This window comes from Penicillium verhagenii, assembly GCF_028828195.1.
Source record: "Penicillium verhagenii strain IBT 33310 chromosome Unknown utg000003l_segment0_segment0, whole genome shotgun sequence".
Classification (NCBI taxonomy): Eukaryota; Fungi; Ascomycota; class Eurotiomycetes; order Eurotiales; family Aspergillaceae; genus Penicillium; species Penicillium verhagenii.
Window position 1 is genome coordinate 2,856,501 of NW_026643167.1, and position 14,535 is coordinate 2,871,035.

The 14,535-nt window shown below is 47.7% G+C and overlaps 6 protein-coding genes across 6 annotated transcripts; 2 read left to right on the forward strand and 4 right to left on the reverse strand.

The window, feature by feature from the left end:
* Positions 1-657: 657 nt before the first annotated feature.
* lea1 (U2 snRNP complex subunit LEA1) lies at positions 658-1,701 on the reverse strand (the record flags this gene model as incomplete). Its single annotated transcript, XM_057161854.1, has 4 exons — positions 658-1,041; positions 1,106-1,366; positions 1,484-1,524; positions 1,623-1,701. 4 exons carry the CDS (start codon positions 1,699-1,701, stop codon positions 658-660), a joined length of 765 nt encoding a protein of 254 aa, XP_057025139.1.
* Positions 1,702-2,439: 738 nt separating this feature from the next.
* Positions 2,440-4,802, reverse strand: N7466_002457 (putative nucleoside diphosphatase (Ynd1); the record flags this gene model as incomplete). Its single annotated transcript, XM_057161855.1, has 4 exons — positions 2,440-4,409; positions 4,483-4,609; positions 4,678-4,712; positions 4,793-4,802. 4 exons carry the CDS (start codon positions 4,800-4,802, stop codon positions 2,440-2,442), a joined length of 2,142 nt encoding a protein of 713 aa, XP_057025140.1.
* Positions 4,803-6,062: 1,260 nt separating this feature from the next.
* N7466_002458 (ammonium transporter) lies at positions 6,063-7,750 on the reverse strand (the record flags this gene model as incomplete). Its single annotated transcript, XM_057161856.1, has 5 exons — positions 6,063-6,752; positions 6,814-7,134; positions 7,195-7,375; positions 7,445-7,659; positions 7,736-7,750. The coding sequence occupies 5 exons, from the start codon at positions 7,748-7,750 to the stop codon at positions 6,063-6,065; spliced, it is 1,422 nt and encodes a 473-aa protein (XP_057025141.1).
* Positions 7,751-8,705: 955 nt separating this feature from the next.
* On the reverse strand, positions 8,706-10,433 carry N7466_002459 (MFS general substrate transporter; the record flags this gene model as incomplete). The annotated part of the gene is made up of 4 exons (XM_057161857.1): positions 8,706-9,080; positions 9,146-9,908; positions 10,032-10,237; positions 10,293-10,433. 4 exons carry the CDS (start codon positions 10,431-10,433, stop codon positions 8,706-8,708), a joined length of 1,485 nt encoding a protein of 494 aa, XP_057025142.1.
* A 362-nt stretch (positions 10,434-10,795) lies between these two features.
* Positions 10,796-12,145, forward strand: N7466_002460 (metal-dependent hydrolase family protein; the record flags this gene model as incomplete). Its single annotated transcript, XM_057161858.1, has 1 exon — positions 10,796-12,145. One exon carries the CDS (start codon positions 10,796-10,798, stop codon positions 12,143-12,145), a length of 1,350 nt encoding a protein of 449 aa, XP_057025143.1.
* Positions 12,146-12,430: 285 nt separating this feature from the next.
* On the forward strand, positions 12,431-13,979 carry N7466_002461 (uncharacterized protein; the record flags this gene model as incomplete). Its single annotated transcript, XM_057161859.1, has 2 exons — positions 12,431-12,875; positions 13,624-13,979. 2 exons carry the CDS (start codon positions 12,431-12,433, stop codon positions 13,977-13,979), a joined length of 801 nt encoding a protein of 266 aa, XP_057025144.1.
* Positions 13,980-14,535: the final 556 nt, after the last annotated feature.

The following is a 14,535-nucleotide window of genomic DNA, read 5'->3' on the forward strand; positions in this document are numbered from 1 at the left end:
CTCATAAGGCTCATTGGCCTAGGCTGTTTCAAAAGACTCTCATTTTTCGGTTTTTTTGCCCAAGAGCCGTTGTGTACACCGTTATCCTGAATTCTCGGCCAACTCTGTACCCTGTTTCTCAACATTCAGTGCGTTCATGACATTCATTTGGGCTATATCTCCGGCCTTGCCTAGGTACTGGGATATCACGAGCTATTCGAATCTACTATTGCCACCTTGAACCCAGCTTACTGTCTGCATGCTCTGCCGATATTGGGAAAATTGAATTTTCAGCGAGACAATCACAATTTCTAGCCTGTCGCTACCCTGTTCGAAAGGGATAATGGTCGAACCTTGTTAGTTCCTCAATTTCAACAACTGAAGCCACATTTGGAGGAAAAGATGGAATATGCAAGATATGGCTTTTTAGGTATGGAACTATAGCTCCTCAATGCTAGTTTGAAACTTGACAGACGGACCACATAACGACACCGATGACAAGATATAAGAATGGCCCAAAATAGTGAGCACATACACCCCCGCACATGAAAGCGAGGTTGAATATGAGAAAATCAAATCCCAGAGGCCCTGGCATGAAAAAAGGTGGAGATTGGAGGAGCAAAGAATAGAAAGGAATACGGGTATTATGTTCAAATGGATACAAGCACCGTGCTGTGCTCACATTTGCATCCGCTCGTCCCCATCCACATCTTCGCTTCCGCCCAGTGCTCCACCGGGTATCCGTCCTTCGCTGAGCTCCTTCTCCAGTCGTGTAATCTCGGCCATACTCTTTGCCTCGCGAATCATCTTCTCCACGCGCTTCCGTTCCTCGTCTGTGAACTTCACCCGGATGGCCTTGTCGGTTGAGGTGTTGTTTGTCGCTGCGGCTATCGAGGCATCGAATGTGTTGGACTTGATGCCCTTGATCTTCGACGCGAGGGCGGATTGCTCTTCAAAGGTACCGAAGAGCTCCTTTGCCTTGGCACGCTCCGCATCCTTCACTTTCTGGTAGTCGAAGAAACGAACGGAGGGAACCAACCAGATAACCCAGTATCGGTAGTTCTGTAATTGGCATGTGTTAAAAAAAAAAAGAGCAAGGCGTCTCTAGGTCTTTATTGAAACATACCTCTTTGCGTGTGACGGGGTTATCAAGCAGAGTGAGATGTGTCAAGTTTGTGAGAGTTCGAAGCGAATCGAGATCCGCAAGCTCGGATAGGTTATTGGAGGAGAGAACCAGAGTTGACAGATTTGGCACTGATGTGCCTAAGGATGGCTGGATGTGACTGATCCGGTTGCGCGCCAGGAGGAGTGTGCGAAGGCGAGGGAAGAGAGGGAAGTTTCCGAGCGATGAGAGGTCGTTGTCGGTGAAATCAATGGCATCTTGGTCCTACAGGTCCATCGTCAGCACATGACTCCTTGCCAATTTTGTAAAAATTGAAGCGTAAAATTCCTTGAGCTTCAGGAAGTGGCATTGAATGAATCGCAGGAGATGGGCTCAACTCACTTTGGCAATACCCAGGTTCTCAATTGCGGGGATCTTGTGTCCTAAACAACGCGACGCAGAAAGACGATGTAAATGCAGCTCTTTTTTCAAAAGTGTAGTATCTGTCCCTTTCAGGTAGATCTGTGATAGTAGAACGCACCTCTAAGATCCAGCTCACGGTCTGTAAGAGGATTGATGTAGGAAAGGGAATGCTGGATGAGCTCGACGGTCAAACGCATGGCGGCGGTAGCTGAAGTCGAATTTGAGGGTCGTGGGCAAGTAAATGGGTCCGGGGAGGAAGTGCTATCACGATAACATAGGCCAGCTGATGTACCAAGGAGCTGAATCAAGCAGAAAGTCAAGGGAAAGCTCAATGGATGAGAAGGCCTGTCGCAAGTTTCTCTAATCAAGACTAGCTTGGACCGCAGCCCTTTCTGCCAGGCGGTGTATCCATATGCCATTCATGTCACGAGACCTGGCCAGCCTCTAATTCTACAGTCTACTATACTATCTAGTATTATTTATCTAGTGCTTTGTATTGACATAAATTGTCAATCAGATGAGTTTCGGGCGGCTCGTTAGTTTACTTGACTTGAAAACTACACCCTTGGACGAGATGTGAAAAGTAATGAGTATATCATGAAGTTCGAGCAATGTATTAGTCTATTTCCATTAAAATAATAGCAGCAGAGTGCCGAAGGGACCCGCCATTACATCCGAATCGCCCGGATCAGATCGAAAGCACCGAAACAAGTGTACTCCTCCAGAGTACAGGATTGGGGGGAAATGTACCAAGAATTGAAAAGCACCGGCCGCAAAGTAGCAGGACTTTGAATGACAATCTCCCAGGGTGTGAGGAGATAAATGAAAGCAAGCAGTGGACTCCAGTGAAAAAAAATGCGATGCAAGAGGGGGAAAGCAGAATGTATCGAAAGTCACAAGGCATAATTCAGTAGATGGGCTTTCCATCGATAGCGTTAATCATCGGCAAGGGGACTCAGGATAGGCGATTTCTGGTGAAGAGATCGCGTGGGACTGCCAGCTCTGGAGCGCCGTCCGTTCGTGGTAGGTCCGAGGGCGATGGGAGCCAGATGATCCCGGCTCTCAGTCCGCACCACCAAACCTGCTCGATCCATAGCAATGCCCGATCCTCCACTAATCCCCAGGCCAATCGTGCCCGATGAACTGTTGTCCAGGGTATACTTCAAGCTAGGAGTGTTGGCAATGCTGCCCCAGCTGGAAGCCCGTTTCGGTGGACGAGGGTTCATTCCATCCACGTCAGAAGCACGGCCTCCATCTAGATCGCTAGCATCAGAGTCCACTCCACCCAGGTCAAATTCCTGAGCCCCATCCTCCATCACGCGCTCATAAGAAGGAGCGTTGCGGTTGAGGAATGGCAACATGCCAATGAAGGGCCGGCGTTTCTTCGGGTGGTTGGGATGAGATGGTCCCCCACGGCGAAGAAGGTTATTGATGTGATGATATAGTCGCAAACGACGGCTGCGGCCGCAGAGAAAAAAGGCCGCCAGAACCACGATGAACAGGAAGAGGAGAAGTCCAGGAATACGGCGAGGGGAATCTCCGTCAAACAATGAGTCATGCCAATGCTCGCTGTGGAAGCCCTCTGAATCAGGAAGAAGTTGCACACTGGGGTATTGGAAATCCTCGGGAATACCGGGGACATTGCTACCAAAACCAACAGGAAGTACTTCTTCACTCTCTGTGGGAACCTGTGACGATGCATAAAGGACGATCTTGCCCAGAGTCCAGCTGACCTCGGTCGAATCAATCTTGTTCACAGCTTGGAAAGCATCTAGATAACCCTTCTCCTCGCCATGAGACAAAACTTCCTTGGTACCGTTATGAGAAGAACCAGAAGTATCTTCAAGACCAACCCGTGGAATTCCGATACCGTCGTGCAGCATGTTAATGATCCACGAGGCCTTGAAGCAAACTTCGTATGCTTTCTCATGGTCGATTTTCTTGCCCCATTTCTGTGCTTCAATTCCTTGTTCAATAGATTCCCAGTCTTGGGAGCAAAATATTTGAACGCGCTCTTGGTAAGTATTGAAGTCGTAGGCCTTGTCCTTGTAACCCATCTCGAAAATCTCATGGGTTGTATGCCAATATTCACTGATCCCAATGAAATGATTGACGTCGAAATCAATGGCCGGAACATGAATACCATGCAAAAGACACGGGGCATCGGAGCAAGGTGCATCCTTATCTAGCAAAGGGAAAGTCTGGCGCAGACATTCATCAAACTTGCCGGTGCCCAGCAAAGTTGGTCCTGCGGGACTGCCTAGAAATACCTCTTTACCATCCAAGGTTGTGCGCAGGCCATTGGGAAGGCACGGATCCGGTAGATCTTCGGTTTCTGAGCCCATCGCCGCCTGCAATGCTTCCACGAAGCGGCGTCTAGCTTCATGGACACCAAATTCCAGCCAGGATGTAACAAATACCCGGTGCTCTTGTTCCGATCCATCAATATTCCGTAGTCGTAGCAGGGTCAAGTCGTTTGCGTGTTTTGCTGTCTCGGTCTCGTTGGGGGCGAACGCAATCTGAGCGGAAGCACCTCCCATGTCTAGAAAGCCATATGTATGATGTCCCTTGCCGTGGTCGTGGGCCATGGGAGAATCAAAAGTGCCCATGAGGTAGTTTGTCGCAATCCATCCATAAAGTCCTTCCGTCACACCCGGAATCACTTGGATATGCATGCCGCAGTCCGGTAACAAGAAATCGGTGTTCGCACGTGCGTAAGAGCAGATCTGATCGAGAAGTAGTTGTCGTTCAAGATTTCCCAGCAGACGCATCCCAGCCGTAGCGAGCAGAAAGATTGGTGTATCCTTAGCATCCTCCTCGGGTATGATATTCCTGGCGTGTTCTAGTAGATCTGCTAGATATTCTGGGCCGATGGAGTCCGGTCTGTCGGCGAAGGACGAAACACCTGGAAGAGAACGAGGTCAGTCAGTAATTGGAGGCTCCGGCGTTGGGCCCGGTCACTCTATCCGCGGACTCACCGGGGTGAACCTTCTTTACCCATTCTTCCTTAGTCTTTATTTCCGGGAGCGTTTTCAAGTGGTCAACATTGGCCTTTTGGCGCGCAATAGCATTGCGCAGCCAACGATACACGTGGACACGAGTCCCCTGGGTTGTAAATTAGCGACACAATTCCCTCCAGACCAAGAAAGTGTTGCTTGTTTTATCAGACGTACAGACGAACCAGCGTCCAGGACAACGCCATAACGCCCTGTGGGGTGGATAACATGTCAGTTCATTCTGGGCTATTTTCGGAACAGACCGCAAGAGATGAGAAATTTGTTAACTTACATTTGCCCATTTGACTTAACTGTATAGCATGACCAGCGAGCGAACGAGGGTATAGAGAGCTCCTAAGAGCAGCGTGGGCAAGTTTGAACGAGTGACGGGAAGTAAACGATGGAGTGATTTGAGAAGAGAGAAAGAGATAAGGAGTCTTTAAATCGGAGACGCGAGGCACGGCAGGTAATACCGGGCGTGACGGGGGGCGAGACCGGCTCTAAATTGCGAGTCAAGTATTGATTGCCTGATTTTACTAGTAAGGTGACGGAAGGCTGCAATCCGCATCTGGCAAGGTACGGTAACTTTACCATGCATGACAAACCCTGTAATTTCAGGACTGCATTTGCTTTCCGCTTTCCGTTTTCTGTTTTTTTTTCTGTTTTTTCTTTGATTTGACACTTGACGTCGCTTTTCTCTCCAACTCTCCACTTCCAATCACAGTTCCATGATGTCTCCACTTTGCTTTCTTTTTCTTGGTTATAACTTATAAGGACCAAACTATATGACCCTTCTACAATCCAAAAAAAAAAAATAGAGAGGCTTTGCACAGACTTCCTCATACAGACTTTCCACACGGGTCACGGAAGTCTGTTCCAAAAGATTCGTCACCCCGGAATGTTTTTTCCGTGGCGTTGCATCTCAAAAGGACGTTGGATTTCGCCCTTCCAACCCCAACCTCCAACCCTTCCACCCTTCCACCCTTCTTCCCCCCGCGCTAAGCCAAGCCTGAGCAGGGAATAGTCTACTGAATCCGTCTACGTCAGCTCTGAAACTGGAACCAACAAGGCCGACCACCCTGCATCGTGATACGCCAGCCTGCACCAGCGGGCCTTGGCATCCCCATATTGCTATCGCGGGGCTGAATCTTGTGCGACCAAGCATCCAAAAATAAAAAAAGATCAATATTTTCCTACCCCGTAAGGGCCTCCTACACACAACAAGAATCCTTGTCGCACTTCATATGTGACCTATGTCGCCATTTCCCCGCTGTTGTTTTACGTTGATTACCGCACTTCAGTAGGACTCCGTAAGACTACTTTTTCCAAAAAAAAATAATTTCTATCCACTTCTTTGGTTTTACTTCGGAGCGATCCTCGGTCGCAGCATGCAAACCCCACCTTTAAGCCTCTGGATTGATTCGCCCCCGTCAGCCCGTGGAAGGATGATTGGAATGATCGGTTCACATTTATACTTATCTGAGAATGACACTCTGACACATTACACGCGGCCTCCGAACACACGGACCAGGACCCTGTAGATGACCCTGTTTTACTACAACCTAGAAATCCTTGGGTCCGATCAGACCCCCAGGCACCTCGTTCACCACACTAACATTGCCGGGTGACGATGACGCAAAGAGATCACCTAGAATAGCACGCTCGCCGATCTGCTCATCCACAAATTGCGCCTGGTCCAGTCCAATCAATTCCGCCTCCTCATTAACCCGCAGCTGCATGCCCGGGATCCATTGCAGGATGTAGAGCAGGATGCATGATAAGGTGAACGAATAAACACTGATGGCGCAAATTTCCGCCAGTTGCTTCCCAACCTGCATCCCGTTGCCGTCGATACCACCACTGGCCTCGGTTGAACCATCCAGAGCAGCAACCGAGCTCGACGCAAAAATACCCGTCAGAAAGGCCCCGACCATCCCACCGATACCATGTAGCTTAAACACATCCATTCCTTCATCAATATTCAACCAGTCGTTGACATCTTGAAGCAACGCACACACAACACTTGTAATGAACCCAATGCATGCGGCTAGCCACACGGAGACGAACCCGGCTGCCGGTGTAATTCCAACAAGTCCCGCGATGGCCCCCTCGCACGCTCCCACGACCGAGAATTTGCCGCGGGTCTTTATCCAATCTACCAATACCCATCCCAGGATGCCCGTGCACGCGGCAGTGTTCGTATTGAATGCTGCTAGCATAGCTCTCACGCTGGCATTGAGCGCGGAACCGCCCTAACGTATTTGAAATCTTGTCAGAAATCTATGGATTGTGTAGTGATGAAGGTGAACTTACATTGAAGCCAAACCACCCAAACCAAATCAACGTCGTACCAAGAAAGACCAAGGTAGTGTTGTGAGGCTTCGCATGTGAGGGCTCATCGAGATGCTTGCGTTTCCCCAACACAAAAGCGTATGCGAGCGCCGACCAGCCCGACGCAATATGGACCGGCCCGCCGCCCGCAAAATCCAATGAAGGCAAATTGTACAACCAACCATTACTATTCCAGGTCCAGCAGGCGATCGGGCAATAAACAACAGTAGCCCAGCAGAAGCTGAAAATCAATGATGGGACCATATTCCCTCGCTCAAACGCTCCTCCCACGACGATCATTACCTTTTATGAATATCAGTATACATCGCTTGGGCCACTGCAGTCCGACCGATTCAAACCTACCGTGCAGGCGCAGAAAAGAAGCTGGTATAGCACAAACACAATCTCAGGTAAAACGGCTGATCCTGGCGACGGGGCAGCCATCACTCCCTTCAATCCGAAATTGGTCAATGTTCCAATGAAAGGGCCTGCATCGCGCGCATAGGCCAGCGAGTATCCCCAAAAGATCCATTGGAACGTAGTTCTATGATCGGACTGAGCATTAGTACCAACTTTGGACACACAGATTTACCAAACAAAGGAATGTCCATACACTGCGACAATCATGAGCGACTGGAACAGCAATGTCAATGCCGACTTTCTTCGCGCAAGGCCGCTGTACAAGAGACCAATCCCCGGAATGATTAACCAGACGATGAAGCCGCAGAATACAATATAGACGTAGTTCCATTCAAATCCTTCAAATTGGGCGTTCACATTGACCTTTGTCGGATCCCCACCGCGAGGGGTTGAGGCATTGTATACGGGCTATTGTTTGGAAGGTTAGTTTTGCATGGAAGTGTCGTGACCACGTCACTCAAACAAATGAGAGATATGCAAATACCTCTGTCAGTGCCATCTTAAAGTCGGTGCGATTGGTCCTATTGGACTTTAACCCTGGGAACCTGGGAAGCCGACAACCTTGGAAGCCACTAGCAAACTGCATGAAAATGGGTATCAATACAATATCCAGGATTTTAATGCTCAAACCAGCTGGAACATTTTGACTCCAGTGCCAGTGAGACTTCTAATCAACCTTGAAGCCTTACAATGTGTTCAAAGCCGATTTGAGAATTTCAATCGTACGAAACGAAACACCCCGGCAAAATTTAGAAAGATTTGGCAATTTTTGGAGTATTAGATGTCCAAGGTGGAAGAGGCATTACAGGTGAATGCCATTCGAACAGCTACATTTCGAGTTCCTAATAAAACAATCAATCTTCTGGCCGTTAAGATGCTAATCTGGCCCCGGAGTAAAGCCTATCAATCATCATTGAACTATTTCTGAAGCCAAGACTACCTTGGCACCATTATCACATCATCTCAAGTTTCTAGACTCGAAAAACAGCCACTCGACAGCGATGTAAAATGTCTTGCATGATATCGCATCGATACTCTGTATTTAATTGCGGAGGAAAGGTGACAAATGATGATAAGGACCCAGCCGGATACTGTTAAGATAACAGCATCCAACCATATGCCTGCATATTCATGTCCCCGGATCTCACTTCCATGTGGGGTTTAGCCTTCACATGTTTGAGAGCAGCTTATCGTTGGTATCTTATATCTTATCGGATACGGGCACTCTTGGCAATGACGCTGGGCTAGACTCCAGTCTCCGGCTATACGGGCCGCTCCCGGAAGATACTAGGTCAGACTCGCAGGTGTAAGCCCTTAAATTCTATTACGTAGGTCTTAATCAGCAAGTCTGTGTATTCGGGTGTTTGCAGGAGACACATGCATGTCGTGTAGCTATTATCAAGTTCCGTGTCAAGTATGTACTGCGTACTAGTTTAAAAAGTCTCTCCTTATGTCTAGATAGCATAGCGAAACTCTTTATCCTCTTTATCGGTCAGATCGGTTCTGGGCAGTCCGTTCTCATCGAGCTCTACTTCTCCACCAGCAAGTTCAACGCCGTAGCTAGCTTGTGTATCACGCGCATTATTATCACGCACACACAGAATGCGATAGATAATGATAGCCAAAAACAGCAAACACCATGTCACGATAGAAGTGATAACACCTTCCGTATACCGCGGTGATTTTGTCCATAGCTGGGGGCCCCCTATACAGCCAGCACAGTAACCAATGAAGAACATGGTGTTGACAACGGCGCGCTTGGTGTTGCCCTTGACATTAGATGCAAACAGCGATAACAGAATAGACATGGTTGCAGTAATGCAGGATGCCTAGAGAAAAGTATACGGTCAATCGACGATTATCACTTATCTCACGCAGATGGAGAGGGACTTACCAGCCAAGAAGCCACGATCAAACCCCATTCAGCGGTTACGGTCAGTTTGAGTAGAAATATAGCTCCAATGAAAGGCGGAATAACCAAAGCCAAAGTAATCAGAGCTCTCTGATTTGGGAAGAGGTAGACAAGCGCAGTCCCAATCCATAATAAGGTAATCTGGACAGCTCCAGACGGTGCCGTATAGAGAAGGGTCTGCAATTTAGAGTAACCAATTGACTCAATGACCAAAGACGCAAAGGTGAGGACTGGTGATTGCATAGTCACAAGTACACCAAACCAGAAAACCATCCATGCTTTAGGATCTAACAAGGCTTCCTTGAGCTGTAACAATGAGAAAGCTGTCTTGTCGCCACCTTCGCGATCAGCGGCAAGACGCATAGATAATACCTTCTTCTCCCTGTCATTTAGAAACCATGCATCTTTGGGCCCATTTGGCATCAGCATGAAGAAGCCAATGCCTGCGACAAGAGTCATTGCACCGCAAATCAGGAAAAGCACGCGCCAAGGCTGCATGGAGATGGACTCGTTTTTGCCTATGCCGTACATGATCAGACAGCCAGTGACTTGAGCTAGACCATTCATGGTGATCCATAGCGCAGTTCGTGCAGCGTGCTCTTTCTTGCGGTACCAGATACTGGTGATCGTCACGAACGCAGGCGAAACTGCCCCCTCGCTGAATCCGAGCAAGAATCTCACGGTAGCAAACCCAGCAAAGTTCTTTGGCGCTGCGAGACACATGCAAATAACACCCCAGATTATACTTGAGTAAATACAACGTCAGTGAATGGTTCCAAAGTTTTTTTTTAAAAAAAACACGAAAGGACATGGCCTAGGTGGAAACCTTCGAACAAATCAATTGATGGGTAATGATCGAAGTGCATACACTGTGACACCGACAAACCTGGTGAGAGGGAATCGACTCATAAGATAAATGAATGGCCACTCGGAAATGAGTTGGCCGACATAAAATATAGAGCTGGACCAGGAGTACTGTTTACTGGTCATGTTCAAGTCTTCCATGAGGCCAAATACAGCAGCATAACTTAAGCTCTGTTTATCGAGGTATTGCAAAAAGAAAACAAAGCACATCTTGTCATCGATTAGCGACCTTTTCAAGCTGAAGGGGGGATTAATGATTTCTCACAAATGGCAAAATAACCATGTCAATCTTTCTCAAGACTGCTTTCTCTTCCTCTGGAGTGTACGTCTCACATTCCCCAAGGATATCACCACTTGGTTGGTGGTCTTCATCTTTGATAATATCTGCGCTTTTGGAGTCGTTCATGTTTGTGGTTGGAATTGAAAAATAAGACGGGGAATTGAATCAAACATCCGGGACATATCCAACTTGTATGTCACACGAAAGAGATAACCCTCTGGGGGTTCTCTCTATGTTTGTGACATTCCCTATCTTCGGACTGGGACTGATCTAGAAAAGATCAACAAGCGGTGATAAACAAAATGCGGGGGTGACTCGGTCCGATAGCCAACCATCGGCAATCTGCCCCTGTGGAATGGACAAGTTTCCGAGCTGAGCGGGGTCCATGTTTTGGAGTCGTCACCCCTCATCCCGCGCGTTATATCTGTCTTCATAGCTCTGAGTTGTTGCGACATTGAGCTTCCATTACCATTCGGCGTGTCTCCATCATGTCTGAGAATGCCGCCGTGCCGGGCTCCGACATCAAGCCTTGGTCTCGACCTGAACCCCAAGGGTATTTATTCAAGAATGCCAACGTGGTAGATGTCAAAGCAGGGAAAATAATTGAAAACGCAATCGTGATCACAAAAAACGGCAAATTTCAATCGATTTCCTCATCCCTGCCGGAGCCTGTTCCGGCCGACCTCACAATCATCGATTGCGAAGGTCGGTACCTTTGTCCGGGGCTCTTCGACGCGCATGTTCACCTATGCGCCGTGCCCGGTTTCAACGATTTATCGAAGGCATTTGGAAACCCAAACGACGTGCACTTGCTGCGACAGCCGTACACCGCAGCTCAGATGCTGCATCGAGGTTTCACCAGCATTCGCGACTGCGGCGGCGCCCAGCTTGCCCTGAAGGAAGCTATCGAGGATGGTGTCTTCCCTGGGCCCCGCGTATTCATCTCCGGCCATGCGCTCTCTCAATTCGGTGGGCACGGTGATCTTCGCTCAGCCCATGAACAAACCGGGTGCTGTGGCGGTACCCACAGCAACAACCATCTAGGCCGCATGTGCAATGGCGTACCCGAGTGCATGGCCGCTGTGCGCGAGGAGATCCGTTGTGGAGCCGATTTCATTAAGATCATGGGGTCTGGCGGTGTGGCAAGTCCGACTGATCGTTTGGAACACCTCCAGTTCACAGCTTCCGAGATCCAAGCCATGGTCGAATGCGCCAACAATGCTGGTACATTCGTCACGGCGCACGCGTATACGATCAAGGCAATTCGGCACTGTATCGATAACGGTGTGAAGGGAATCGAGCATGGCAATTTTGTGGATGCCCCAACTGCCAAGATGATGGCTCACAAGGGTGTTTACCTGACCCCAACGCTGATTGCATATGCTCAAATGGCGTCGGAGCGCTGGAAGGGATACTTGCCGCCTGAGTCGCAGTCAAAGAATTCTCAGGTGCTGAAGTCTGGACTTGAAGCACTGAAGGTTGCTTCTGAGGCTGGGGTCACGATGTGTTATGGTTCTGATTTGCTTGGTCCGCTGGGTTCTGCTCAGACACACGAGTTTGCTTTGCGGTCACAGGTCTTGAAGCCTGTCGAGATCTTGCGCAGCGCTACTGTTAACCCTGCTAAGATGATGGGCTGGGAAGATTCTATCGGGCAGATTCAAGAAGGCTTCCATGCGGACGTGGTTGTTCTCAATAAAAATCCTCTGAAGGATGTTACCATTTTCGATCGGCCAGATGAGCACGTTTTGGCTGTCATGAAGGATGGCCGTATCTACAAGAGCCGCTGGTCTACTCTTCCGGAGGACTCCGATATTCCTGTCAGAGTCAAGTACAACTAGCTCGAACTCATGAATACATGTACTTAGAATGCAAAAACGTGGCTCTAACTTGGAAAGTTTGTATAACCAACATCCACCAAAGTGCATGTACTCTCGTCGTTGAAGCAAAGCTGCAATGTTTGTTCGGCTGACAAATAAACCTCAACTTGAAGCAATCAATAGACTGGTTTGCCATATTTATAGGCTAGAATCACAAGTTTGGTTTTCAACTTCTCACATATCACTACCTACCAAGATTCCAACTAACCTTCATCATCTCCATCTCCACATACTCAAACCATACCCATGCCACCACAGCCACCCGACAAGGTGCAAAGTGTCGACATGGAAGCACTCTATCCTGATAGAATTGAAGAGAAGCCCCTCAAAAAGGAGGTTAAACAAGAAGTTGAAGAAAGAACCGAGGAGACTGAACACGACCACGAAGAAATCAAGAAGGAGAACGAACAAGAAGTCAAGCAGGAGATCAAGCGCGAGATCAAGCAAGAGACCAAGCAAGAGACCAAGCAGGAAATCAAGCAGGAAATCAAGAAGGAGGATGAACAAGAAGTCAAGCAGGAGGGCGAACAAAAGTTCAAGCAGGAGATCAAGCAGGAGTTCAAGCAGGAGATCAAGCAAGAAGTCAAGGAGTGCGAACAAGAATCCAGGATTGAACAGATTGACAAGGAAATCGAAGAGAAAACGCATTCAGAGAGCGACGACGTACCCAACAACGCTGCTGGTGACAAAGGTATGTAACATTTCCACACATATGTAAATTGCTATCTTACATGCTAACGTGTATTATCGTTATCTTAAAGTACATCTATTGACCAAGATTGATCTTGGTGCTTTGTGTTACTATTCAGTGCCCAATATCCCAGTTGACCAGACTTGGGATACACCAAAGAAAGCCTGGATGGACATCAATGGTATGCTTAGAGACTACGGGTATGGCGTCTTTGAGACGATTATACGTTCTGATAGCGCCAATTACCACTACGTCCTGCAATGCGATACCATAAGAAGTCCCAGCAGTTCCTGCAGGGCATGGAGGGGTTTCTTTTTGAAATGCCCCTTTCGAATTGACCAGTTTCCTAAAAATGGCCGGTGTGGCATAATATTGATAAGTGCTTTGCATAATCATGAGCCCTCATCACCGAGAATCCTTCTATCGCAGAGGAGGCTAGACCGCTTGCGATTTGAAGAGACTTTCAAATCGATGGCAGATTTGAAAGCTTCTCCACGAGCGATATTGGCAAAGTATATTTTGGATTACCCCAATTCCACTGTTGAGTCGAAAGAGTATAGCTTGCAATGTATCTCTGGCTTGAAATCTACGTATTTTCTCAAAAACACGCCAATACCTTTTCCAGCACCGAAACCCATACGTCACCGAGGGGGCCCTAGAAATGGAAAGCGAAAACGCGAAATTGAAGCCGGCCTTGAGCCTGTCCAAGGAAAAAAGAGCTTGACGACCGAGGCTCTACAGAATAGAGCCACAAATGAGCTCTACAGTACCCCAAAGCAAAGGGCCAAGAGAGAGGCTTACAAAGTCTCAGAGGAAGAAGACAAGAATGAGTCCCTCAAGATCATAGAGGAAGGGGGGAAAGACAAGTCCTACAAGATTCAAGAGGAGAAGTTGGAGGAAACTGTTGAGCTCTTCAAAATCCCAAAGTATGAAGCCACGAATGAGTGCTTCAAAGTGCTTAAGGAAGAAGACAAGGATGAGTCTTACAAAATTGAAAAAGAAGAGTTGGAGGGAAGTGTTGAGCTTTACAAAATCTCACAGGAGGAAGCAAAAAATGAGGTTCTAAAGACTGAAAAGCAAGAATCGGATGATGAAAAAGATTAAAAGATCACCAGGACCAAGACGGATGGCGAACTGGAGGAAACATTGAATCTGAGCCGAGTCCTAACAACGGTGATTTGGTGAGATGCCATGATACAAAATGTTTTTTAAAAGATGTATATCGGTCAGCTTGATGTTCAGATCTACTACAAGATTGGTATGAGTACTAGTAGCTTCTAATGCAAAATTGGAACAGTGGGATAATGCGTTCAAAACATTTGAATCAAATCTTCACCTTAGCTTTTTTCTTACATCGATACTGCTTGAGGTTCATTACCTACTACTCATACTACTAGTAGTATTTATGTAGAACGCGAAGGTGATTACTGCTATCGATTGATTATAACCACACGCGGACTTATTCCAGGCTTCCAGTTCTTCTTTGTTTTTCTCTACTAACTACTAGTAGCTAATGATTCTGCTCTTCTCCTACCGATTTACTTTTGATGTACATCCCCTTACCAATTTCATACTCTCTAGACTTGCCAAGCCGTCAAGTCATGGATTGAAAGAACTATGATAGTGCGAGTATGGATAACAAAGCAACTGCATATCAATG